Genomic DNA, 27906 nt, shown 5'->3' with positions numbered 1-27906 from the left:
CCAGAGTTGATGACAAAAAACGTTTGTTGAGAGAGCGCACTCACATGCGCCCTCACTGCCTCCTCAGTTCGTCTTGGAGGTAAATTACCGAAAACCACCCCGCTAAGGCTGACCATTTGCGTTGGTCGTGGTTTTTACCCTGTTTATGGACCGGGAATCCACTTTCTCGTAAAGTGGGATATACGGGAATTATTGTCTTCTCTCTCTCTCTCGATTTCACAATGTTAGAACAGGCACGGCGCAATTGTGGCTGGCTGCATTTGGGTGCTCAGTTCTTTGAATCTCAAAGCAATTTATCTAAACTTTTGAACTTTTTCACGAGAAATTTACCGGCAAATTTGATAATATTGCAGTGCGCATAGTGTGTTTTCATTGTTCGGTCCGGAACATCTGACAAATGAAATTTTTTGTGCAGAGCAACAGCGGAATGATCCGGTTGGGGAGTCCCCATCACCCTCCTCACCGGCAGAAGCATCCTCGTCAAAACAATCGCGCGACGCAGATGACCAACCGCTGAGGGTTATACAGCAAGAAGAAACTGCTGTGCGCTACAGCGAGCAGTGTGTCTGAGGCTATGCTACATAGCATACGCTATGCTATGTTCCAACAAAGTCTGTTCACATGAAGAACCCATAATGCATGCATGTCTGCGGCTTTAGTTTATTCTGGGTGTGACGAAAAACACCGAACCGCTGTAATATCTCATAAGAGGTATACCGGCGCGTACAATTCTTTGTTTTTTGTTGTGTTGCGGCACAGTTTAAGAGCCGTGCAAAAAGAAGTAGTCTTTTTTTGCTTGAACTTGGCCGTCACGTTTTTACGTTAGTGTTTCATTCACACCTGTTCGCGCGTAAAGGTCAGAGCCGTAATTTGTCGTTGGCTCTTTTTGCAACTAGTCACTTTTTACTGCCCATGCTACGTGAAGTGTGTGCCGGCACCTTCCCGACACTGAAAATCTATTCAACATTCGTCATATCTATATTTTCCATTCGGCCCACAAAAATATTGCTGGCTTGTCTGACGGGACGTACTCAATCCAGTCGTAAAGCAGGAAAGGGTGACATACTCATCCTTCTTTCAGCAGGGGGTGGGAGCGGTACGGTTACGAGGGTGAACATACAGCAGTGGGATCAGGTGCGCATTATTGGAGGGCTGCGGTTTAATTCGAGTCGTTTCACGGCCACCGATATCTGGACACAGCGGAATATTTTATTCTCGCCTTGACCAGAAAAAAAAAATTGCCCGCGTATCTGACGGCTTTGTTGCAAATGCCATCGAAAGACGAGGGTTTTGGCCTGCATTGCAGAATAAGACCCTCCTCTCAACCCCCCCCCTCCCCCTCCCAGCACTCCTTATGTTGTACTGCTCCCCTCTAGCATTATTTCGCTACTATCGTGTTTTTTTTCGCGGTGACGTTTCTATTTCCTTGGGTTTCAGAACCCGTGCTGTTTTTTACCGTTCTTTTCACCCTTTAGTTATATATACTTTCGCGTGAACGTAACTAGTGTAAAATTGCACTTGTCTTGCCATTCATCCTTGGGCTTTGTAAACCTCCAGTATTGAATAAATGAAATGAAATGCGATTCATGTTTTCTCAGTTCAATTCACATTTTCTGCGTCTCCACTACCTGTTCGCCATCTATTCCTAGCTTTTGCTCCCTTGGCTCAGTCGGCCCAAGTTCTTTTGTTTTAAAGTTCACATTTATCTCGCCTTGTTTCGAGACAAGTTTTAACTGGTTGTGTTTTCATTTGCTGTCGTACAAACCAATTTGACATGCAATCCTTGTTAAAGAACGTTATTTCTCGCGTTTATATGGCTTTTATTTTGCTCAGATATGCCTAATGTTCCCTTTGCGCTGAATAATGAGGTATGTAGGAGCCACGGAGGCAGTTTTTGTTCTTTCAGACAGTCCCGCCTATGCGATTGGTGTTCAAACGTGCTTCCAACGATTTTTTGGTAGGTTGATTGAATTGAGTGGCTGTCACAAACTCGGATGTGCAGCGTCTAAAAATATCGTACAGCTTTTTCATATTGTCCCGGGCTCTTGTACTTTGTCAAAGGGCTTCAACGACTGGGCCTAGATTAGGCAGGTGTTCAGTTATGTCAGTTCTTGAATGCGGGGTAGTTAATGGGAGCAAGGAAACATGGTAAAAACAGCGCAGCTAAGGACATGATGCAAAGGACGAAAAACACAGGAGTTGATGTCCAGTGCCAGTCGAGTGTATTTCTTCCAGTTGATGTCCAACGCTAGACCTGTGTCTTTTTTCCTTTGCGTCCTGTCCTTAGCTGCGCTGTTTTTACCATCTTTCATTGTTCAGTTATGGCCAACCTCTTCTCTCCTCCAGAGATACGCGCCGCGGCACTGATCAGACTTCTTATCACTGCCTTGGAGCGTGTTCCTGGAGGAGAGGTAGGCCGTAACTGAACAATGAAACATGGTAAAACAGCGCAGCTAAGGACTGGATGCAAAGGAAAAAAGCCAAGCTGGTACATAGCATTGAAAAGAAAAGACGACGAGGCTGAGAACTGGGCTGTCGGCTACCAGCGGAGCCGTCCTCGCTGAGCGAAAATCCGGCAGGCACTGCGTGATCGCCTACAGTTCGGGCTACCGCGCGTAACGTGGTAGCCCAAAAATCGACCATTGCCAATTTCGTAATTTCGTTGAAAAAAAAGTTCTCCTAGTTCCCAATTGAGTGTAGGAGGTCTGCACACAGTATTTTCGTTAACAAAAACTTTTTCCGTCGCGTGAGCGCTCGTTGAAGTATCTGCAAACACGCAAAATGTGGTTGGAGATAATAAATTTTAAATAAAGAGTGAGACAATGTAGAATAACAAATAGTATTTTAGAACATTCCGATTGCATTTTTCTTCGATGTGGGACCATGATTGAAGAAGTGTAAGAATTTTTGGGGTTGTATCAGCTAAGTAAAACGCAAGAAATGGCGCATTTTCTGGAATTCTCGCACAGGCCCCGTGAAAGCTTCAGCCGTAATATTTCCATCCTGCATTGATATGGTCTTTGAGTGTCTACTAAAAGTAATTTAAGTCGATCACAGAGCGTAATTTTTAGGTGAATTGCTCACAAAGATGCAAAAAAAATGTGTTTCTGCCGATCTTCAGACATAAAACAGCACCAAAACCCTCGAGATGAAATGAATGAGACGGCTCATTATACACACCAGCACTTTAGCTTTTAATTTAGAAATTTTTTTCGAGTAAATTTTGTTTGATACAAGAAAACATTTTAAAGTTCACAATGAGCCGTACTTGCCTCCATTATAGAACTGTGTCCCCAAGTCGAAACGTGTTCCTGCCGCCAGCCTTTTTTGCGGCAGGCATGTGCACAACCATTCCAATCTTGCTGCCGATAGTTGCGCAGTCTCTTCCATAAGCATGATTTAAGAGGCTCGTAGCAGACGCATCCAACACCTAGGTCACTGCAAGAGCAGCTGCTACAGCATTCCTGTCTGCTTCCTAGTTCCCTGTTATGTCACAGTGGCTGGGGCCCAATATACTCTGAGTTTTAGTTTTTAGGGGCGAAGCTCCTTAAGGGGTGCGTCTGTCCATCCTCGACGTATGTATGTAGCCACCTCTAGTTTAGTTCTTGGATTGTTGACTAGATGGCGGTACTTGTATATGATGAAAAGATGCGCTTGGATTGTTGACTAGATGGCGTGGCTACCTCTAGTTTAGTTCTTGGATTGTTTACTAGATGGCGGGGAGCGTTGTAATAAAATCCGTTCGCTGTTGGCGCGCGCTCGGAGTCGCCCGATGGATAAGGCTGCAGATGTGCGAACCCGCGAGGCAGAAGCGCTCCGTGAAGCTGCGCGATGCCGCCGCCAAGATCCTGCCGTACGAGAGCGGGAGGCCGAAGCGTGTCGTCTGGCTGCGGGACGACGCCGCGAAGATCCCAGCGTTCCAGAACGAGAAGCCCAAGCGTCACGGCAACGGCACGAGGAACCTGCCGTACGCGATGCGGCACGGCTGCGGCGCGAAGAGGATCTCCAAAACGTCAGAGAACGGGAAGCGGCGAGAAAGCGCGCGGATCGGCAGGCAGACCCCGATGCAGTGAGAGCTCGTGAGGCGTCTGCAAAACGCATCAGGCGAGCTCAGCCCCAAGGTGCCGACGCGCGGTTTAAGCGAGACTTTCTAGACGTTACGTTCGGACACAGATGTAGTGGGCGAACTTTCACTGAAGAGTCACGGTTTTACCGATGATTTCCCCTCAGGAGCTTCGCCCACTCATCATCATTCACCCCGTTGATATGCTGTGAATTTTTTTTGTGTGTGTGATAAGCACAGCTGTTTTATCAATTAAATAAAGTCTACATTTTTCCAACTTACCTGAAGCTAAAGTCTGCACTGCACTTTGAGAATCAGTGAATGTCACTGACTTTTAGACTTTGCTCTGAATTGTATATTCTACAGCTATGAGAAGGCCGTGTGTTTCAGCAGGGAATATGGATGTGGCCAAAGGCATATGCTTTGAAATATAAAAGTTTAGCCATGTGCAGAACTTTGAGGTACCGGTGTAGAACTCAAATGCACTCTAGTTGTTTTACGGGTAGAAAAATGGTGCACAAACTCTCTTTCGTCAATATCCATAAAATATGAATAAAAATAGTTCCGCCAGATATCCCACGGAGGGACAACGTCACCAAAGGTAGTTATCTGAGCGTCGACAAACGGTTATTTCGAGGTTTGTGGCCCGTGCGCTTGCAGAAAGAAGACTTGGCTTAGCCATTGCAGGTCACTTTTCAAAAAGCTTGATTGCCTGGCGGCCAAGAGCGTTGTTGTGATGTCCAGTCAAGGATGTTTGTTTGAGAGCATAGGACAGCCTAATATACTTCCGACATGTCTCGAGAAACCACTGATTAGCTTCCGCATACAGGCTTTAAATGGGGCTTGCCCAAAAAGCACCAGTACCCAGACGTAGGCCCAGGTACTTTTAGTGTTGTTCTTATGCTAAACAAAGCATTCGTATTCAATCACTGACCTCACAAGGCGATAGTATCATATGACTGGCGTGACAGAACTTTCAGAATCTTCAGTGCGTCCAAGCATTTTATTCTTGGGTGCTTGAGATGTGGAATGAATGAGAATTTGTCGACAAGCAAACACCCAGAAATCTCTGCTCCTTTTCTACAGCTACATAATCATAAAAGGTACCGTAAACAGACCATCTCTGCAGTGGGTCTTGCACCTTTGTAAAAAACATTATTAGAGAAGTTAATGTTTTTTAATAAATTTGAGGCGCTAAACAACGGGGACCAAGCTTTTGTTACTTAATGTTTTTGTTCGCCATAATAGTACAAATTGACATCATTGGACGAAAAAGACAAAAGAAAACTTTTAAAAAGAATAAAATATCTCAAAGACTTCCGCTACTTGGAGCGATATTTTGCTCTAAAGAACTCACACTTTAAAAAAGTGTCATAAGAATGCTACGTATTCGTAGACAATTCTCTGAATTTCCGCATATTTTATTCTTTAATCGTCAAAACTCCCGCTTTGCCGATTTTGCGGAGAACCCCGAACGCTATGCCACATCGTAGGCAGGTGTGACCGATCCCCGCTAATTCTCCCAACCTGCAACTTTCTGCTGCCGAGCATCGGGAGGGCGCCTTGGTGGGCACCGGCCTGCCGGAACAGCTTCGCCTGCCCGAACGAGTTGTCGATGCCGCCCGCACTCAAATCATCTTGGACTAAGAACGCCCCCTCAAAGCTTCAATACAAGTCCACCAATTGATTTCGATAACAGTTTATTCCCTCTCCCTCCCGGTGCACCAGTTTTCGGTGCCAGAGTGCTGTGTACTATGTTATGTACTATTCTTTGTTTTCAGGGCTATGTACTTTCGCAGCATACTTTGCTCGCTTCAATAGGTGGGTGGCCTTATAGCAAAACCTAACGGGATTTTACAGCCTTGCATTAGCTTTTGTGGATGAATTCCTTGACCCTCTGTACGCATAAGTCCTGCACACGGGTGTTTAGCTGTTAAAATACGTTGTAATGTTAAGAGCTCTTCAGCTACTTGTCGTGGTTGAGAAGGGCCAACGCAAAGCTCAAGTTGACGAGCATTCCATGGCCCAACGGAACCACGTACTAACGGCTGAATACCTAGAGGAATAGAGCCACTGGGAAAGCGACAGGCGGCCGCTCTGTCCCATTCTTTGAGGTGCCCGAGCTTTTTTCGGGCTCTGTCTAGGTGCTTCAGATGTAAAGCTACCGAGCCGCTCGAAGGCTGCAGAAATTAGGTACGTCACGAGGTGCCATCATCACAAGCAGTCGCAAGGTTTCTGGGAAGCACTTAAGTAACTCCGTAGTATCTCCTCAGCCTCTCACCCTCTATATTTGGAATCGTTAAAGATGAAGATTCATGCGTGGAAAAGGGGAAGAAAAACTCAATTTTAAAACAACTTGATTTTGTAACAATTTTAAATCTGCAGATAATGTATTCTTACGGGCTGTGCAGAATTAAGCAACTGAAATAGCGACATTTCAGTTGCATCATCAGTGCAAGTAGCTAAAATTAATATGTTGTGACCCTATTATGCTAAAGACAAAAAAAATTCGGCGGTCTGATTATAAAAGGGTAGGTAGTGCTTAAAGAAATTCTTTCTTGCACTGGTGACAGCCTAGTGAATTTTTTATTAGCACGCTCAGAGCCTATCAATTATTCGCGCACTTCGCCCGACGAACAAGCGCTTCTTTTAGGTTGCGCGAACGTCCAAAGGGTTTTATAACTATATGGAGTGTGAATTTGAGCACATTTTTTAGTTCCGTGTTCGTCCATCAAAAATAAAATTTCCTCTGCCAAAATGCTGTGTGAATTGCTCTGAGTTACCGCGAATTACGGTGATTAATTAAATGCTTACTTTAGAATTTTGTTGAAATATTTTAATTGCTGTTTTGTCTGTAGCTGAGATTCTAGTGTAAAGTGAAGCGACACACGGTCGCTTATTTCACTAATTGGTGCAAGGGGCATGATCGGGTCGGGAGCGGTAGTAAAAATTAAATCTGAGCTGTTGGGGCTACAAGAAGTAGTAAGTTTGCGGACAGCCTCTGTTAGTACAAAACTATTAGTCAAAAAAAGTAAAAGAAATTACAAACGTAAATTAGCTTAAAAAACGATTTTAAAACGTAGTTTAGAAAGTTTGAAAATCTGAATGAGGTATGCTTAAGCGTAACCGAGTTCGTATTCTGCACTATCTCTGGGAAGCTGAAGCATACCGCGAGTTTTAAGATTAGTTCAGCTGAATTTGGACCGGGCGGTTGAATGTAGTGACAGATAGGCAGGTCTACCAAAATTTTCGCGTTTAGGTAACGTTTGAAGAAGTTTCGTCGTTAAAAATTAACTAGCTCCAGCTACAAAAACTGTATGCATACCCCGAAAACTCATTATCCTCTGCCGACTCCAGCTTCGCCACATATACTCGCCACATCGGCATAACCGACGGCAGATACATCGCAATTTCAACATTTCCCTCACGCATTATGCACGTCGAGAACGCCGCGACCAGACCCGGAGAGGAGCACAGGTGTCTACGCGAGGACCCCAACGTGTCGTCACCTTCCGCCAATCCTGGCGTGGCTGCAAGGATCCGCGATGGTGGCTGCGCCTGTCACGAGCCCCCATCGTTCGGCCTTTCGTCTTCCTGGACGTTTCTCAAGCATCCGTTTTTGTGAAGCGGCAGCTGTGGCAGCAGTTCAACAATCATGGCTGAAGTGGCTGGAGCTCCGCTGATGACTCAGAAGAATAACAGGCCAGAAACGAGTGACGGCCCTGCGGAACGCGGGTACATCCCCATCTTCGGGCAGGTACGGTTGCTTTTGTGGTGCGAGCACGCGGCCGCATCGTCCGGTGGATGCGCTGCGGTGTGAGCGTCCATCCGTCTCTGATGCCCCGAATTTGCCTGCCACTCCATGTGAAAAGTGGACGGAAACAATACTTGTACCGCGAAAAATGTACCCTCTTTTGTACGTTTTCAGACTGTATTATTTACAGCAAGAGCCAGAAAGCCAAATAACTTCACTCTAGCGCATGTGGGATCTGTATTTTAAGCCTTGGCTGACTTGGCTTCAGAGTAACTCTAGCCTGCATCAGCGGGAAGAACTGGAACGTTTGTAGGCAACGTAATGTGAGTTGAGTCCTTGAGAAAAGTTACCGAAGTTGATCTTGGAAACAGAAATAAATGAATCAAAGAATTTGCCAAGTTCTGTTGTTAATCTTAAACCAAAGGTGCGGGAATCACCTTTGTCTACAGCGTGAACTCATGGTCCCGGCAGGAAGTAGGGTATATTTGGTATCGAGCTTTAATAAGGCACGGCTCTTAGCGTAACTGGAAAAGGGTGTAAGGAAGCGATAAGAAAATATGTTATAAATTTCAACAATTTTATTACATTAAATAAGCGCATGTACACATCTGAAGAAACAGCTCACGCCCGCGCGCTGTAAACACGTTATGATTGTGCCCTAAAATCAAACATTTTGCGCCAGCCTACTCCTGAGTTGATGATCTAGACGTGCCTCTGACCACATATGAACAGTTATAAAATGATTAGTGTGCTTCGCCGGTTTCTAGTGTAGGGAGAGATGGAAATGTTCGAAGTCTATTTATTAAAGAAAGAAGTGGACGCCTGCGTCAACACATATTCGCTGCCAATCCGAAATAAAGAACTTGATTGTCTGCTCTGGAAGACTCGCACAGAGTATTTGGTTATTGTGAACAGTGACTATTCAGGGAACTGCACGGGACAGCGCTTTAAGTACAAAAGTTCACGTGTTCAGTCTAATACAATCAGATCACGCCCAGCGTAGTCCAATTGTATGTTCTTTACGTTCTTTTGCAGTTACGCTAGTAATACTGTCTTGTTTTCAAACTCGCATGTCACGGGCCCAGCACGGGATCACTTTTCCTGCCGTATGGAACGCTGTTGCTGGTTGTCAGCTATTTTAGTGGGTTCGAGGAAAGCATCGTGCAACGGCGTGAGCCAAGAGCTTTCAGCTTAGCATGTCGGTATGCTGCTAACCAATAAGTAAAAATGGATGTTTGAGATCAGGGGCTCTTGTTGGGCGGGCGCTTTATTGATGCTGCCAGACGTTAGTTTCCACGGCTCAGTGCTCCGAGCGTTCCCAGTGTACATCGAACAATGCGTGTTCGAATTTACCTAATACTTTTTTTTAGTTGTTCTAATTTTAGAATTTCAGGTAGGCTGCAGTAGGGAATTCTATCCATCCTATGGTAATTTTGCATCGTAACATGTTAAGGTATGGAAGTAAGTTGAAGCAAACAGTGAACAGTTATTTTTTTTTCATCGGGTCGTTGTATCTGCGTATCGCTTGTCACTTGCACAGTAAATCACCCTAGTTCGAAATCATCAAGAAGAAGCCGCATTCCCGTGATCGTTTCCCTTTATCACCCAGGCATAATACGTTGAAATGTGCTTTTTTTTCCTTGCCTAAAGGTAATATTTTTTCCCTCGCACCATAGAAGTTTAGAATTCATTGCCAGGCAGTCTGCGTTCCCTCCCATCAAATAAATTTTTGGCATAACTTGAAGAGCAGTAATCCAAGCCTCCTTTAAAACCGTGATATGTGTATTTTTGCGTACTTCTGCATGAGTAAAAGAAACGTGTGTTATTTGATGTGCATGTGTATGTGTGATTGTATATTTGTGTTTTGTGCGTATAAATTTACACAGAACATGGTGAATTCTACATACTGTGTTAAAAGGTGCTGCCACGTAACAATATGATCTTGCTCTTCTTATCCAGAGCCCTGCTCTGCTAGTTGGCCAAATTCTTTGTTTTGTTTATACGCATACGTGTATTGGTGAATACCGCTGTTTTAATTTATATTTCTTCGTGCCTACCCCCTGCTTCCATATCCCCATAAGGGCTACAGTATGTTTAAATAAACAAAACTAAACAGCTGCCCCTCTGTCTAACGACAACGATGGGAAAACGCGAATCTTTAGTCGTTGAGTTTGTCGTTTAATCGTTGAGTTGGATCGTTTTCTTGGCTCGGATGTAGCGCTGGTTCGGCGGGTTTGATGCGGGGAGACGCCCTAAAGCTTCGCGTTTTCCTATCGTTGTGGTTAGACAGAGGGATAGTTGGTTTGTTTGAAGTAAGGTGAGAGAATGAAGACACGCTCCTAAGGTCTCGCAGCCTTGACTTTATTTGAGTCACTTAGGAACGAGCAACTTTACATTTACAAAGTATTGTCTTGTGATCGCTGCGGTAGAAACTCAGAGGTTCTACCATTGCAACTTCACATAGTGTGTTTGCAAACGTGACACGGTGTATTTGCAAACGCCCAGTCCGTCCACGCGCTCCGTGTTACCTCTAACACTGACCGGGAATGTACCATCGGCATCAAATGAAACGCGAAGACGAAAATATGAACCAGAACGTGCAAAATTGAAAAATACTGTTCCTAGAGCGGACCGGAGCGGACCGTCGAAAACGGTCTGCTAAGACAGTCTAATGACTGATTACCTAAAGAAGCAAAGTACAAGAAAAACGTGGCACACTACATTGGAATGTGAGCAACATGCATTCGGTCGCACCGTTTTAGAGCGCATCAGCATATTTTTGAGCTCTGGCTAAAGTTAGTTGAAACACCCTGAATATTTTTCCTCAAGCACTGGTTGGCGCTCACGCTCCCTAGTCGGCCTCCTCATTCCCGTGCACATCGCGCTCACCACTCGCACTCTCTCGCGCTTGCTCTCGCCACTCACCCGCACAAACAGACAGACCGACAAAGCAACCTTTTCATGTTTAAGTAGCCCAAGGAAGGCTACCGTCTTTAAAAGTTCTCGAGCGTGAGCGCTCGCGTTCGCTAAACGGTGCTGCCGAGGAAGGAGCAGGCTCCAAATGAAAGCCCCCGAAGCGACCGGATGCCAGCCTCTGAGCGTCGCTCACGAAGCACCTCACCTTAACCGCTTTTCGATTCGTAAAACATACCGAGGGCTGTAGTGATGTTACAAAAAAATCCCGCCATCTCCACGAAGTGAATGATGATGAGTGGGGCGAAGCTAAAATGCTTATCGGTAAAACCGTGAAACATTCGCCCACATATCACATAAAGACTCGACACGTTGTTATAGGTCTTCTTGACGGCACGCACCCTCTCAATGAGTGAAGGACATAAGGCGCGTTCGTAGCCAGGCTCGCGTCTCGGTTTGTAGCGCAGTGGGAAGAGCACCACGTACCTCCTGTCGCGGCCAGAGAGTCGTGGAATCGAAACCGGGCACCGCCGCGTCAAGACCACCAATCCTCGCTCGCAAAGCTTGAGACTTCCCACCGTTCCGTTGACAAGCCCGTCGACGACGTCGATGTTTGTGGTGATCATGTAGGGCTTGTTTGGGACGATGAAAATATCCATGGGTAAGTTGGCAAATTTGGTGTGTGAAATTTTAGCCACCTTGGCCGTCGCCTTCTGCAGAGCGTCTTGTGTCGCGTACCCTCGGTACGTGTCTTGAGCTCACACACGACGAACGACAACCTCTTCTTCTTCTTCTCCACTTTGTTCGGCAGCAACGAACACGTTGAACGTTTTGACCTCTTCGCCCAATCGTTGGTTGGCCAATCCCTAGGGGCATCCTGCCACAATCATCATCAGCGGTATGTACACGGCGCTACGAGGGACGGGACAGGGCCCGAGCAAGAGGAGCTTCGCCCCTAAAACTTACGAAGTGCTGACACTTCTGTGTGGGGATATATGTTAGGGTAATTCCCAAATTCAGTCGCGGAACGGAAAGCGCAACAAGGTGCACGAAGTGCAGCCAGAAAAGCTTGCTATTTCCCTAACCCGTCGGAAGTTGCTTTTATAGCTATTACTAATTTCTCATGAGCGGATTATACACGTACTGTTTCCATTCAGGGGAAAATGGCTGTTTATAAAAGGTAAGCATACCGTAAGCTCGGTGTCATGCTACTCCATACTTCGATCCAGTCGAAGACACAAAACTTCTGCAGGAAATTTTTGAATCATTCGTCAACGCACAAGTTCAAGGGATATGTCGTCTAAGTTGCTCCTCGTGTGCAGTTTCCTCCATCACCACCGGGAATGACCTAGAAGCAGACCTTACGCTCACTGAGGGCCCTTACACGGAAAATATTTTTGTGGCCAACTTGTCCACCAACATTGTGGTTGGTTTGCAAACGTTATATCAAACCAGTCATCACCTTTCGAATGCTCTGAAGAGCAGGAAAGTTTTTGTCGCAGTAGTTCAAGGGGCATCGAATACGGGGGAAACTGCGCAACGCTACCGATTGATATCAGTCGTTCTTTAGTCTACAGGGAACCACCTGAACCAGTCTCTGTCCCAGCTACCCACACCCGCCCAACTCGGACGACCATCGAAGAAGGTAGTCGAACACTTTAAATGACGTTTTCCCGCAGACAACTACGTAAACATCCCCCTCGCGAGGGGCACGATCAAATTCACAGCATTTCCGAGGGGGTGCGCCGGCAAGTCGTATCTCTCGATCGCGACACCCGTGTCGCCATCTTTTCGAGGCGCGGGACAACTTGTGGCGCTTTCGAAACAAACTAGAAATGAGTGAAGGATATAGCGCGTTCGGTGCATCGAAATCTGTGTTGGTTTCGTGGCTCGGTCGGTAGTGCGCCGGGCACCTTGCGTTCCGCCCGCGGCGTCATGGGTTCGAAACCGGGCGCCGGAAACTGTTATTTCTTTCATAGTGTAGTGGCCTGGCTGCGGACTACGACAAGGCGCGCCTGCGGACTACGACAAGGCGCGCATGCGGACTACGACAAGGCACGCCAACGCCGCGTGACATTGTGAGTTACTAAAATGCTATGCATTTAAAAGGTCCAAACCCTAAGTACTAGAACGGAGTACTCCAAGCGTTCCAGAGGCGGTGCAACACAAGCATCGCCTGCGGCTGTCTAGACAGACGTGATAAGGCATTTTTGCATAACCGGACGGCGGTGCACTAGCACCGGCGTCGGGCAGAAAACGGAACTTCATTACGCCGTGGTATCGCCAGCGTTCTCGCAGGCAGCTGGAGACCGATTGCATCTTCACAGCACTGCAAGGATTGCAAGTCATTACAATCACCGAGCACGGCATCTAGCTTCTCGTCGGGATGAAGAACAAATGTACGGCCAGAGTCCTTCAATGCGTCTCTGGTCATAGAACTCTCGGCCAAGTTTCGTACGGGGACAAAGCTTACCGCGAGGGGCGCCACCGCAGATCGGAGGGCATCGAGCGACCACCGCTGCTCTGCAGCCAGACGGCCAGAGACCGGCAGGCAGGAACGCAATAGCAGCATCTCCGTTCACGCCAAATTTTTTCGCCACTCACAAAATAAGTCCATTTCAGCGGCACACGACACGTAAAGCGGAAGCGCACTACCGCTAAGGCGGCGAGCGACCTTTCCCGCCAAACGCGCTTTGACCACTTCCCCTACTGCCCTCCATAAACACCAGCACCGCGCCGCGGCCTCCCTGGGCAGCGCACGAAGCTCCCCCGTAGCGTGACTGCGGAGTTTCATGACCAGAAAAGCATTGAAGGACTCTTACTGCTCTTGTACCGCGGTTGAGAAGACCCCGAATGCAGTAATAGAGCACGACGGAACCAAAGAAGCGGCCTCGCTGCATATCAATGGACGGCGCCTTGCACGATGGTTACCGAGACAAACACAGTCACAGTTTCTGTGGCTGACGAATAATTTTAATTGAACCGTGTTAATAAGGTTTAGCGGTTAACACGCCGTAGTACCTCAGTGGCCAGGGCCGCTGTGCTGCTCATCCCAAAGACGCCGATTTCATCCCAGCAGCTGCGGCTGTTTTCTGATGACGGCAAAAACAGAGAACGCCCATGTTTAGAGATTTGGCAAAATTTCGCTTTGCCGCAAACCGTTCTCTGCTGGACAACCATGCTGGCGGGCCACGACCAGAAGAAATGCATACAAACAAGCGATATATAGCTTCGCTCTAAAGAAAACGACTTTACTCCGACAAATTTCTCACATAAAAATAGGGATAATGAATCATTGAATTAGGAGAAAAAAAAACAGTTATAACAAAATGCAAAATCTACGGAATATAAGGAACAGACAGCATTTTTATTGGTTTATTTTTACATGGACATTCTGTTTGGGTGCGCGAACATTCACCACACCCACAGTTAGGCTCCCGCAGATTTGAATGCAGGCCATTTCGCTACAAAGAGATATTCTGGTGTGCCAATTAATGACTGAAAAAAAAAAGCAAGAAAGTGAACAGTAGAAATAAATTGCAGGTTTCCCGATGTACCCATTATTATGTTTAATACTTACAACCAAAAACGGACTTTTATTTAGGATCTCTGATAATTCTTTTTTACATTGTCTGTGTTTTGTTTTTATTGTGGTTATTTTACGCATAATTACTACTGCGCATATTTTTGAAACGATTTCTCCTGGAGGAGGAGAAGGCAAAAGTTTATTGAGCAAAAAAATTAAAGCTGTTCCACTCAACTTGGAAGCTTGACGGAAGTGCAGAGCAGTGATTCGCCATAATGGACTGTAGCGCCGTTATCCGCTCACTGCCATCACCCGATAAAATTCAAATTTCCCGCCTTCGCAGGGCTCGCGCGCCCCCTGCCTGAAACTGCGCCAGCGGGAGTTCTGTTCTTTTTTGTGCTTGCTTTTTCTCCCGCGTGCCGGCGTTGCACTGCCCCTTTTTTTCGCTTACTATCGTAAATTGGGCCCATCTCCCCGCGCGGGGGAGTCGAGTAAATGCGTCGCATAGGGGGTGGGTGTATTGCGTTAACGTTTAGTGTTTGGAGAGTTGGTGGTAGTGAATGCGTTGTATCAGCAGCTTCTTGACGCAGGTTGAATAAGTCAAGGATATAAGGCGCGTTCGTAGCCTCCCATTCTGTGTCGGCTTTGTGGCGCAGTGGGTAGAGCACCATGTACATTGCGTTCCGCCCGCAGGGTCGAGGGATCGAAACCAGGCGCCGGATAGTATTTTTTGATATAGTGTAGGGGGAGGGGTGCGGACTGGAGCGGTGCGAACTGCGACTACGGACGTCAACGCGGGTGACATCGTGAGTTACTGAAATGCTCTGCATTTAAAAAAAAAAAAAGTGGTGGGTTGCCTCACTTCAGGACACCGGGCGCCGCCGCTGCTGGTATGGCCCGTTGGATCAGGATGCGCTCATTCTGCACGTCGCAGCTGATAAGTATTTATTAAGGATCATTCCTCGATCCTCTTGTTTTATTTAGGTTTTTCCCCGATTTGCCTTAACCACTCATTTATATATTTTGCTAAGTAGCAAATTTTTTTCTACAAAAGTGTATAATGTGAGTTTCTGTAATATCAAAAAGCCGTGATCAGTGTCAGCCGGTACCACTCACGAGCGCCACTAAACAGTCGTGAGTGGCTCTCACAATCGTGAGTGGCGGGCGGGGAGCCCCTGGAGTGGTGCTCACACTCGCGAACGGGGAGTGAGGCTTACCGCGAGTTCGCAGTCACTGGCACCCGCCCTCGCAGACCCAGAACGATGGGAAGGCGCACTCACCACTCACTCGTCAGTGGTGATGATTGGTGTGCCTGTGCACTCGGGAGTGAGCCTGCCGATCTATGCCTACGTGTGAAAAATAAATGCACAACTGGTGAAATTCACGCATGTAGTCGTTAGAAAAATACAAATGCAGTAGATGGTTGGCTTCAGGATCAACAAGTCACATATGGAAGATCCGGTAACTGCGTGACAGAAAACTCTATAAAGCATTTCTGTGCCTTTTAAAGCCTACTAAAGAGGACTCGGTATACGCACTCTTAGAGATGCATAAGTCCTTCGTAGTTTTAAGTGACTCTTTGGAATACCTACAATGTCATACAGTACGGTACAACACAATAAAATACAATGCAAGGACGTAGCAAGGGAGAGGGCTTGTGAGGCTTGAGTCCTCCCCCCCCCCCCCCATCCTCCCCCGACCCTTCGAAATAGAGCCTTAGGAATCCTGTCCGAAAGTGCACCTACCCTCCCTCGGTGGCATCCCTCCAGGCACGCGTAACTCCTATGCAAGTACTTCATCCATGCCGGTGATCTACGAGTGCGAGCTCCGTGACGCGACGGAGAGTCGCTACTCAGGTCAAGAAAAGGGACATTCCGTAAGAAACCGCTAACCGGGCTGTTTTATTACCTCCATGCAGCCACGACCGCCCGAAATCAGTGCGTTCCACACTTCGAACTTCGTCTCCGCTCTCTCCCCCCCCCCCCTTGCGTTTTTGTCTCAGTGAAACTTGTTCACTGCCAGTTTCTTGTAGTTGCGTTCATGTGTCCTTTTTTAATATATTGTTAGTAGTGCCACTTTATTTAACACTGGATTCAAGGTAGGGGGGTGGCGAAGGCCCACAGGGGTCTTTTTAACGCGCTTGTAGTTTCGTTTGTAGGTGACGGAACTCTTTTCCGTATGGGGTTGGTGTTGCGAAGTTGCCGTAGGTATTTTGTCTCATGAACACCTCCTGGACCTACGAGAGTATACGAGTCCCACAGGGCAGGCGCACGCTCGGCGGCGTCGTCCCCAAGGAGGTTGTACGAAAAAGCCTACAGACAATCAGAGAATTATCGACTAATGCGTAGAATTCTTATGCGCTTGTCATGAGTGTGAGTTCTTACAGCCAAATTTTCGGGTTTTTCTGAATCCTGTCCGACCAATTATTTCCATTTAGGCTATCAACGCTTCGAAGTCAGGCATTCGTAAAATCTGCATTATTATGGAAATGTACGGCGTTATATGGCTTGCCATTTTCTGTAATTGCTTAATATTTTTCTTACTTACTTTTTCAAAAATTTCGTTCGACCTATTATATCCATTTACGCTGTTATGACGATTACATTCGGAACTTTCAGGAAATCTGCATTATTGGGGAAATGGAGAGCGTTGCATGGTTCGCCCTTTACTGTAATTATTTTTCTATTTTTTTTTTCATCTTTTTAGTGGTTCAGAACTTTTCTACCAATTATCTCCTTTACGCTAATATAATGATTTTATGTGGGATGTCTGCAAAATCTGCATTATTGTGGAAATGCAGGTCGTTATACGGATTGCAATTTTCTGTATTCATTGTTATTTTTGTAATTTATTATATTTTTTCCAAATTTAGCTCAACCAATCATCTCCATTTACCCTATTCTAACCACTACAGGTGGAACATTCCCGAAATCTGCATTATTATGGAAATGGAGGGCGTTATATTGTTCGCCATTTTCCATAATGACGTTTTTCTTTTTTTTTAACTTTTTCATTATTCCGTTCAACCAATTATATTCATTTACGCTATTATAGCGATCACAGGTGGAACTTTCGCGAAATCTACAGTAAATTGGGAATGCGCGACGTTGCACGAGTCGCCATTTTGTGTTTTTCTTTAAAAAAAAATGTTATTTTTTAGATTTTCATAACGTCGTGCGACCAGTTATCTTCATTTACGGTATTATACGTATAGCAGCTGTAACCTCCGCGATATCTAAACTTTTGTTGAAATGAGGTCATTATACGGTCCTGGCTGTGGGGGTACTCGGCAAAGAATTCTACGCATTAAAACGGGGAGCAGTGAATGAAGAGATGCATACGGAAGAGCGAGTGCGCTAGCTTTAACGATCCACTTGGGGTGCTTTTCTACAACTTCCTGAAATTTCGGGTACTTTCTTCACACTTAAAGTCAACAAAGCACGCTCACCGCAATATTTCTTTGATGATTTTCTCTTTGTAACGGCCATTTCTCGCCCTACATCGCGGTCATAATCTTCCTACAAACACGAGTATGTCACTGCAGTACTGCGGTGATGGCCTTCTCAAGGTATATGACGTTGTAAAGGCCACATTTAGCTCTTCTTAGCTGCAAAAAAAAAAGTACCACGTGTTTTTGATGCAGGTGATAGTGAGCAACCTTGCCCTAAAATTTGTGAAAGTTCGAAAAAATTCGAAGATGGAATGTTTTTTGTCGGCTTCCAAAATAAACCGAAAAGCAGTACAGGGCTTTTCTTTCAAATTAAGCCATCCTGACTACATAATCCAAATTTAGCACGAAGATGAAAAAGGATAGAAGAATAACCATAAATATTTTAAACTTGCTAGCTTGTTTATATTCAAAGAAAAAGGTCCCACATTCGAGCAATTTTCTGCATTTATTTTATTTGTTATTTTTATTAGCAGGAATTTGCTCTGCAAGCCAAACACGAATATGTTAAATCATATTAAAGTATGTAATTTCTTTACATAAAAATTTGCTCTGCAAGCCAAACACGAATACGTTAAATGATTTGAAGGTATGCAATGTTTTTCCATTGCAGTAGTCTTTGCTCTACAGTAAGGTTCGAATTCTCCGCGAGCCGCTCAACGCGCCAGTGACCCCAGCCGGCTTTGGAAATTGTTTTGAATGGAAAATGTTATTCACAAAATAACCTCACATCTATTTTTTCCTGTGCAAAATGAGCTATATAATAAAAATTTGTCAAAATTAAAGACGTGTACCGGACACGCCGTCCCACCTCTCGTGAAAACACCCAGCGTAGACATAAAACTTTCGGCGTTTCCCTCTCGCACTGTTTTCGTCGAGGTCACTGCGACGAGACCCGGAGAGGCGCGCAGGCGTCTACGGGAGGACCCCAACATGCCGTCAGTTTCCGCCAATCATGGCGCGGCTGCGAGGTTCCGCGGTGGTGGCCGCGCCTGTCACGACCCCCCGTCGTTCGGTCTCTCTCGTCTCCCTGGGCGCTTCTCACGCGACCGTTATTGTGAAGCGGCAGCTCCGGCGGGAGTTCGACAAACATGACTGAAGTGGCTAGAGCTCCGCTGGTGCCTCAGAAGAATAGCAGGCAAGAAACGAGTGAGGGGTCTACGGAAATCGGTTGCATTCCCATCTTTGGTCAGGTACGGTTGCTTTTGTGGTACCAGCATGCGGCTGCAATGTCCGGCAGAGGCTCTGTGATATTAGCGTCCATCCATCTCTGATGTCGCATATTATTCTGCTATTCCAATGGAAAACAGGACACACACAATACTTGCGCCTGTCAGTTTCTAGAGCGTATTAAGGTCAGAAAAGGCCAGGAAGCAAAATACCTTGACAGTAGCCCATGTGCCATCTGTATTTTAGGCATTGGCTGACTTCGCTTCAGAGTAGCTGCTGCCTGAATGAGCGGGCACAACTGAAACGTTTGTAGGCAACGTAATGTGTGTTAACTGCGTGAGAAAAGTTGCCCAAGTTAATCTAGGAAACAAAAAGAAATGAACCAAAGAATTTGCCAAGCTGTGTTGTAAATAGCAACACAAAGGTACGAGAATAACTTTTTTTTGCAGCAGACGAAAATATGATATATTTGGTATCGAGCATAATAGGGCACGGTTATTAGCGTAACTCTGAAGGGTTGTAAAGAAGGAACACGAGACTACGCTATAGATTTCAACAGAGTTTTATTACATCATATAAGCAAACACACACGTCGGCAGAAACCCTTCACGCCCGCGCTCTATAAACGCGTTATCCCTGCGATCAACAATCAAACATTTTGTGCCAGCCTACTCCTGCGCAAATAATCGAGATTTTGTTGAGCTAGAGGACGTGGGTTTGATTCCCGGCCGCGGCGGGGTTTTTTCTGATGGAGGCAAAAAGCAAAAACGCCCGTGTGTACAACATTTCGACGCATGTTAAAGATCCCCAGGTGGCCATAAATAATCCGGAGCCCTCCACAACAGCGCATCGCCTGCGTTGAGTCGGCGCGTTAAACCTTACCATAAATAAATAAATAAATAAATAAATAAATAAATAAATAAATAAATAAATAAATAAATAAACGAGATTTCTCTCTCACCACGTATGATCAGTTAGAAGACCAGTGTGCTTGGCCGGTTTGAAGTGTAGGGTGAGATGGAAATCTTCAAAGCCTATTAATTCACACAAAAAAAATGGGCGCCTGCATCAGCGCGCCTTCGCTGGCAATCCTAGACAAAGAACTTGATGGTCTGCTCTTAAAGGCTCGCACCCAGTATTTGATTATTATGCAAAGGGAAATAGATTTATATAAGAGGTCCCTCCCAGGCTAGGAGTTCTCCTCCCTCTCCCCAGTCTATGACTATGGGACCTCCTAGAGTTATTTGTTTAGCCTCTGTAACTTGTCAACCGCACCAATAAACCGAAACCGAATAGACGTCACCCCATGCAAAAAAAAAAGCGCAACGCGCAAGACGGTGCTTCAGGTATCGAAGTTCGCGTGTCCTGTGTAATAGAATCAGATCATGTCCAGTGTCGTCCCGCTGTATCTTTGCGTTCCGCTCCAGTTACGCTAGTAAGCTTGTGTTGTTATTTATTTCAAAGGCCGCGGTCCGAGCCCGAGTAAGCTTTTCCTGCCGTATGAAATGCTGTCGTGCGATTTTTTAGGGGTTCGAGTTAAGTATCGTGCTACGTCTTTAGTCAACGGCTTTCTGATTAGCAGGACAACATGCAGCTAACCCGAAAATACATACATGTCCGGGATCATGGGCTTTTGCTCGGTAGCTTCCAATTAATCGAAATGAATAGGAACTCACCCGCTTGAAACGCCCTCAGAGCCAATATTTTTTTCTTGAGCTGGAAGGGGCTTCAGAGCGACATTTTCACCTTTATATTTCGCACTAAGCATGCGCACATCACTAGTTGTTGGTGTTACATGGGGGAGGGCGTCCTCGTAGCGAGCTCCGTCATCTCCGTCATGTACTGGTAGTGTGGTGGGCGAGTGGCCAGCACATATTGCTGCCTCGGTGATGACGACAAAAAGCCGAAGGGCAAACTTAAATAGTTTGCTGCATAGCGAGAGGCGAACTGCGACGTTTCAGAAACTGTACCCTTACGGGCGAGACTACAGCATGACTTGAGCAGAGCGACCTCTTGGGAACGCCGCTCTGATGCGGTCCGGCACAGGCGGCAGAAAACATAGGATTTATACACAGCAGCAGCAACCGTTTCGCTGCCGTTGCAGAGCTTTTCGCGTGACCCGAAGTAAGGAGAGACGCACAAAACACTCTTCCCGGGTTGATGAGAGCCGGCAGTAGCGGCGCCCGTTGAGTATGAGAGTGGGGGAAAGAAGGTCTCGGCGAGCGGCGCCCGCCCGCAGATGCAAGTCGTATGCGTGCAGAACAGTTATTTTTGTATTTTGCAACTTCCGCGGCTTGAGTCATCGCTGGCGGTGCCTGCGCGGCGGGTTCTTGCCTCAACGCCTTCGACGAAGGCGGGATTTTTGCTAAACACAGGAGTATCTCACCTTGTATCACTGGCGCACGGGTTAGCGGCGTGTTGAATCTTAACACTGGCTAATGTTTGAATGGGTTCGGAGTAGAGGGAGGGGAGTGCGTGCACGTGCAGCTATAGGTGTTATGTCTTCACTGATGACACGACAGTTGTGGTGGCGGGCGGTATAACTCGGACGCGAAACAGCCCAATGCGACCTGTCCGGCGTCCTCCGTGGTAGAGCGGAGTGAATTACTGAGTTACAGGCAAACTAAGATGCCTACGATGCGGGAAGGAGACAGACCCATGTTTGTCCGGTAGAATAAAGCTCCATTCCTCCCTAGTTTCATGCAGGTAATTGGTGATAAAATAGGCTCAATCGCGAATTTGAGACACAACCTGCGTTGTTTCGTGCACTTCGTGGACTCCGTCGAACTTCGCAGGGCTTCCCTCTTCACAGAGTGGAAGGGCACTAAATTTTTTGCTTGTTTAATTTAATTTTGTAATCTCAGGTATGCGGCAGTAGAAAATTCAATTCATTCTATGGCGATTTATTGTACCACAACATCCTGTGGTATGCAAAAAAAAGTATAAGCGAAAAGTGGACAGCTAATTTTTCTCATCGCGTGGTTGGATCTACGTAAGGCCTGTCACCTGCAGAGTGAATCCCCTGGACGTAGCCATCGTCATGAATAAGCAGCATTCTACTGATCGTTTCTTCTTATCACTATTCACACTAAAAATAGCCCAGTGGCTAGGACGGAAGACGTGACAAACTAGAGCGCTTCCGTCCTTCTTGCGTCCTTGTCTCTGCGCTGTTTTTAGTGTGCATAATGTGTACGAAACTATCCTAACGTCGAGCCCCGTATCGTGCACGCTTCAATTCGTTTAAACTTTTTTTCCCTCGCAGCATAAAAGTATAGAACTCATTGCCAGGCAGTGTGCGTTCCCTTTGGTCAATAAATTTTGGCAGAATTTGAAGAGCACTGATCCAAGCCTCCTTTAAAATCTTATGTGCATTTTTGCGTATTTTTGTTTAGGTGTAAAAACGGGCGTTATTTGATGTGCACGTGTATGTGCGACGATATGTTTATTTTGTGTGTATAAAGTTACACGTATGTTGAATTCCACATACTCTGTTAAAATTCTATTGGGGTCTTGCTTTTCCTATCCCGCGCCCGGTTCTGAAAGTGGGCCAAATTGTTTGTTTTATTTTTATACATGTGTTGTTGCATATCGGCTTCTGAATAGATATTTTGTACCTACCCCAACTCCGGGTATTGCTCCGAGAAGCTGGCGAATGTTTAAATAAATAAAAATAAATAAACCACTTCCTTTCTTCAATAAAATCAAAACGAAGGTATTTCAACATCTTGTTGGTAACTCTACCATTTTATTCTCTGCATGCTGCGCGGGGCACGGAAGCATCAATTTTAATACGACAGCATTCTGTGGCAAATATACCAGATAAATCTGTTCGCAACGGGAAAAGCCGAGACGTCTTACGTACGCACCTCAGCAAAATACAAACCACTCACTGGCCCTTACTAAACATATATTATTCCTGATGCACTCACTAGCGCTTTCGCTCTCCACTCGCACTCACTTGCACAGACAGACAGACAGACAGTGGGTTCCGTGGGGTGCCGAAATGTAACGGTCCGGCAGGCTAACTGCATGCTGGTTCCGACGCGCCGGCGACTTTCCGGCAACGACTCGGTTTAACATGTGCAGCGTTGCGTGCCCTACAGCTCCGGTCATAAACGATGCACCCCTCAAGGTGGTGGCCGCCAGGCGCCGTCGCGACGACAGGATGCCACGCCTGCGCATGGTGGATGACGTTTGCTCTGCCGGCGCCGCTTCTCTCATCTGCCGGCGCCTTGAGCTTTGGAATACCGTTACCATGTTTATGTTTCCGTCCACTCTGCATGCAAAAGTCAACGGCGCATGGGCAAGCAGTTACCGAGAGCAGAAGATATCGGCGCAGGTTTTCGCCCCACCACCGGGCTTCCTGCCCCGATGAAGCTTTACAGCAATACTTTCACACCAAATGCACCCTTCTGGCTGCATGACCTTGTTATCGACAATAAAAGTAATCATAAGTTATATTGTGCATCTATCACGTCTTTTAGAGGATGCCAAGAAGAATGTGAAACGAGCAGTGCTGATTGATTGATTGTAGGGTTTAAAGGAGCCATGAAGAGAAAACACAAGTTTGGTTCATTCGAAAGATTGCTTCGTTAGAACCATACTCACACCACTTTTAACACAAACTTCGCTCAAATAACCTACATAATTAGGAAAAAAGGGAATGACCATGCGACCCACCAGCTCATTTCCGCAACAGAACCTATGATGTCACACGAGAATGCTCTGCGATTGGCGGAGGCCGGCAAAAGCAAACGCAAGTTAGGCAGGGCTTACCAGTCTGCATAGTGAGCTATATGCCCGATAAACATACTGCACATTCCTTTTATGACACTAAGAACGGTGGAGTAAACGGTTGAAGTTCTGAACAAGCACGCAAACGTGTACGCCAATGTGTACGAAACTGCCGCCGGCCGATCTCGACATCTCGCCGTCGCGCAGACGAATTTTCGGGTTCGAGGCTCTTCGGGGCCAACGAACCGTTCCAGCACGTACAGCCGCGACCTTGCTTGGTATCTTAATCCCTTGACAGGAGGTTGGCCGTCATATCGATAACCAGCAAAGGTAAAAATAGAAACGAGGGGAGTAAGGAACAGTAAGCAGCGACGAGATAGTGCCAGTCGTCGCAGAAGTTTCGGAATGGTGTTGGCTTGCTGCTGTCGTTACGAGCTCGTTTCCAGTTTACAACCACTGAAAACCTCAGTTTGTTCGAGCACTTTACATTGAAATTTCGTTGCTGCGTTGTGAAATGCCCATGTAGTACGGGCAAATCGTCGAGGGAGTGCGACATCCCCACCGTTGAGAAGATCTCCTTTCATGTGCTGCCCAACGACGAACCTCGGCGAAGCAAGTGGCTACGTTGTGTGAACTTTGCAAACGGAGAAGAAAGGGAGCTAAAGGACGTACGAGTGTGCTCGATTCATTTCCGACGAAGTGATTACGGCAGGGACCCTTACGTTAGCTCACTCCTGGAACATGCTGGCGCTCGTCGCCGACTTCGTCAAAGCGCTCTGAGCTTGGAAAAAAAATACTGTAAACACCGCGCATTGACGCTCGTATCTTTCTAGTCGGAGCGGAGAGCTCGCGCGAACGGCTTTCCATACACGACACCGGCCAACTGGCATAAGCGATACTGCTACTGAAATTGAACTATTATTAACCGTAATAAAAATACGGCACATACGTACCAGCCTGTATTCGTCCGTCGCGACGGGGCTGACGAGACAGCGGCGCCGACGGCTCGGCATTCGTCTGTTGTGACTATAGCAGAATGGTCGCTTTCCGGTCCATCCCCGTATCCCACAACTCCTGCCGCTCGTGCACTTAGAAGCATTGAGCGTTCAAGTGGTGTGAGGTTGTTAAATGCAAGCCCGAGCTCCTCGGCGAGAGTTTTGTCCTCCGGATCAGGCGATTCCCTGACTAGGGCTGCGGGTGCACTAGGTTTTACTAGTATTTTTAAAATGGCCGCCGTCTCGGTTTCGGCACAAGTTCCGGTCCCTGTCTGACTTCCGCGTGTGGGTGCTATATGGAGTCCACATACTAAGTATCTGTTTCATGGACCGGCTCGTATGACGCTATTGTTCACGTCACGAAATGTGCAATTTAGCGGGAGATTGAAAATTTTGGCTTAAATTGCCTTATTTCTCAGTGAATAAAGCACCATTTGCTTCGGGGAAAGTGCTTGGGGTACTATGAAACACCTAATCTTTCGAATAAAACAAACTTTTGTTTTCTCTTCATGGCTCCTTTAACGCGCCGACGCAACGCAGGCGATATGGCGCGCCGTAGTGGGGAGGTCTCCGGATTAATTTTGACCACCTGGGGATCTTTAACGTGCGCCGAAATCTCGTACACACTGGCATTTTTGCTTTTCCCCTCCAGCAGAAAGCGGCGGCCGTGGCCGGGAATTGAACCCGTGCCCTCGTGCTCAGCAGAACAACGCCTTAGCCACTGAGCCGCCGCGGCGGGTCAATCAAGCAGTGCCATCAGAGCCACCAATATGGCGGCGCCTCATTGTGCTATGTCTCGGCCACCTCAAATAGGTCAAATAAGTTGTTTAGCTTTTTAATTGTTTCCAACCTAAATAGTGCTGAACATCGTAATGTGTGATCTTACGTAACTCTTGCACAATAATTTACTGATTGTATGCCAAAATCCTTAGCGTACAGGGAAATTCTAGTGAACAATATTTCGCGCCAACTGTTTAAAGAGATGGCGGCGTCATAAACAGGCTTTTTAAAAGATGTACATAAGATGCGTGCAGTAATTAAAAAAATAATTATATTTTATTTTATTAACCAAAACAACGCTTTTTCACGATTACGTAGGGACTAGATTGTAAATTTCCACTACTTGCATAACAGGATTTGGTGAGCAGGAATGAAGATTTTTAGACTTGTTAATAAACCGTTTGGTGTTCTTGATTCGCGCTAGCCACAGTATTTCGTAAATGTCAAAACGTAACCGTTTCTGTAAGAAAAAAAAACAACGGTATGCCGAGTCTCTCTATTACGAACAGCGCCCTTTTAGAGTTAGCGCTGCCCTTCGAAAACTGTTACGCCGAGGCTCCAGGCACTCTTGCGGCGAGGCGATTGAGCATGCCAAACAAGGCTGGAGAAGTGGACACGCAACACCCAGAGCACGTGCATTTGTAAGGTCTCCAACTCTGTACCACGATATATTTCCGCCCAAAATCATGCAAAAATTGCAAAACACCGCCTAAGTTTTATCAAGCGGCGGCCTTCATTGGCCCCTCTCGGTCACATTGATAGTGCCGACCCCTTTGCGTCCGCCCACTCGATTCCACTTCGAGCGCTGAACGTAGCACTACAACAATCAAATACAGCCAAACACAAATGAACATTATTAAGGTTCCGTATATTCTAACATTTTAACAGTGCATTTTAGCACAATGTTTCGTGTCCACAGTTAAAAATAGCACGCAACTGCCCAGCGCGCGCAGCTTAGCGCGGACTTTGCGGCGACCGCCCGGCCGTTATCAAAACCAAGAAAATTCCGAGCGTTCATCTGTGCGTGCCTCACGGCGACCGCCCAGCGTCCCTAGCGATGTTTGTCAAGCCAATAATACCCACTTAGGGAGGTTGGCCACGATAAGCCCAAAGAAACTGCAGCATTCGCCGTAATCGTGAACACTTGCCAGGAGCGAGAAAGACACTCGAACGGAACAGAGACAAGCGCTTGTCTCGATCCCGTTCGTCCATCGTCTAAATAATCGTGCTGGAAAATTTTATTATTGATTACTAACTCGAACCCACACGTCTTTGATAAAGACGCGTCACACCGTACACCCCTCCAAGGTGATGTCCAATAATTGTCACTTCCAAAAAAATGGAAGCTCACACTTATAGCAACAATGACTGAGTAAAAATCATTGCGTCAGCGATGAAGTGAATTGGCTGCAATAGTGGGCTAAAACCTTCGTGATGGTCGTTAAGGTTGCGTACAGCTACACTACTTTCATGCCTTGCGCGTTAGTGTGAGGCAGAGAGGCTTTTCATAGAGCGAAGGGTGGGAAAACAAACTTCCCGGCGTGTGTGCTATTAGCACGCGTTCACCAACGGGTTCCACACCGTTCAAGACATGATTGAACCTCAATCTTGTACGTCTCAGCACTGTCTACATTCACATCCTCCTTTGTTGGTCGGCTTTCCAAGCGTTTCCGCCTCTGTTTTCCTTCGGATCCTCGGGGTGGCGGTGCAGTCGTCAAGACAAGTCGCTGGTCTTCCTTTTAAATTTCAGTTCTCTTCTGTCGCCGTAATGCGTGGGCCGCCAGTCGCAGGCGTCGCTGGTTATTTACCAGAACAGATTAAGGCGGCTGATAAATTCTGTTAGGCCTTCTAGACGAAACGTAAACGACATCGCCAGGGAGCGATGCTTTTGTCTTCATCAACCGGCCGATCGAGACGAGCCTTCCTCTTTGATCTTGGGATAGTTTTCTCCCCGAAAGGTTTGTTTATCAGGTAGATTGCTACGCTTTCGTTTTTTGATATGGCTCTAAAGTCCTCACCGAAATTATAATTTCTGCTTTCAACCATCAGACAATCTACAACTAAAAAATGCTTTCTCGCTACCACATAAAATTACTTTGACCATTACACAAAACATCTGCCTGCGAAATCACACGGCCGCTTAGATCTGAAAGTAAGTGTGAGAGAATGGACTTTCCTTCAATGTTCAAATCTGCCTGGAACTCAACATATAACTACACACAGTACATGATATCGCACAACGAAGTGCGCGTACGATTGGATTACACAAGGTGGAGCGGATGGGCCACTCTCGAAATGTTTTGACTCGTGGGCCAGATATAGGAAGGCTAGGAAGGCATTGGTGAGGCCCATTGACTCTGGCTATAATTGGATATCGAATCAGGACTTCCATTCGGGTTTTGTTTATAACGCTATGCAGAATAAACTGCTTAGTTTCACATGGAAGCTGCATACGGCTTCTGTTCGTCGCATTTCTCCGGTCCATCAATGACAACGCACTCGTCCTGCTTTGAGGAAGAAGGC

At 46.5% G+C, this 27906-nt stretch overlaps 2 protein-coding genes across 6 annotated transcripts in view; both read left to right on the top strand.

Annotated features, from left to right (window-relative positions):
- The window catches only part of LOC144178934 (uncharacterized), a 48921-nt gene extending 47344 nt beyond the window's left edge, over positions 1 to 1577 (top strand). For both annotated transcript variants that reach the window (XM_077707090.1, XM_077707089.1), the window contains one exon: positions 416 to 1577. In XM_077707090.1, the coding sequence (XP_077563216.1) occupies positions 416 to 570 (155 nt within the window). In that variant the 3' untranslated portion in view covers positions 571 to 1577. The remainder of the gene's footprint in view (positions 1 to 415) is intronic.
- A 6078-nt stretch (positions 1578 to 7655) lies between these two features.
- The window catches only part of LOC144178933 (uncharacterized), a 64240-nt gene continuing 43989 nt past the window's right edge, over positions 7656 to 27906 (top strand). For 3 of the 4 annotated variants that reach the window (XM_077707088.1, XM_077707086.1, XM_077707084.1), the window contains exon 1: positions 7656 to 7820. In XM_077707088.1, coding sequence (XP_077563214.1) covers positions 7719 to 7820 — 102 coding nt within the window. In that variant the 5' untranslated portion in view covers positions 7656 to 7718. Of the gene's footprint in view, positions 7821 to 18731; positions 18898 to 27906 lie in introns of those variants that run through there. The other variant, XM_077707085.1, reaches the window with a different exon arrangement.

Source organism: Haemaphysalis longicornis, unplaced genomic scaffold, assembly GCF_048455015.1.
Source record: "Haemaphysalis longicornis isolate Haplotype H1 unplaced genomic scaffold, Haemaphysalis longicornis Haplotype H1 scaffold_4, whole genome shotgun sequence".
Lineage (NCBI taxonomy): Eukaryota > Metazoa > Arthropoda > Arachnida > Ixodida > Ixodidae > Haemaphysalis > Haemaphysalis longicornis.
This window is presented reverse-complemented; position numbering and strand designations above follow the sequence as displayed.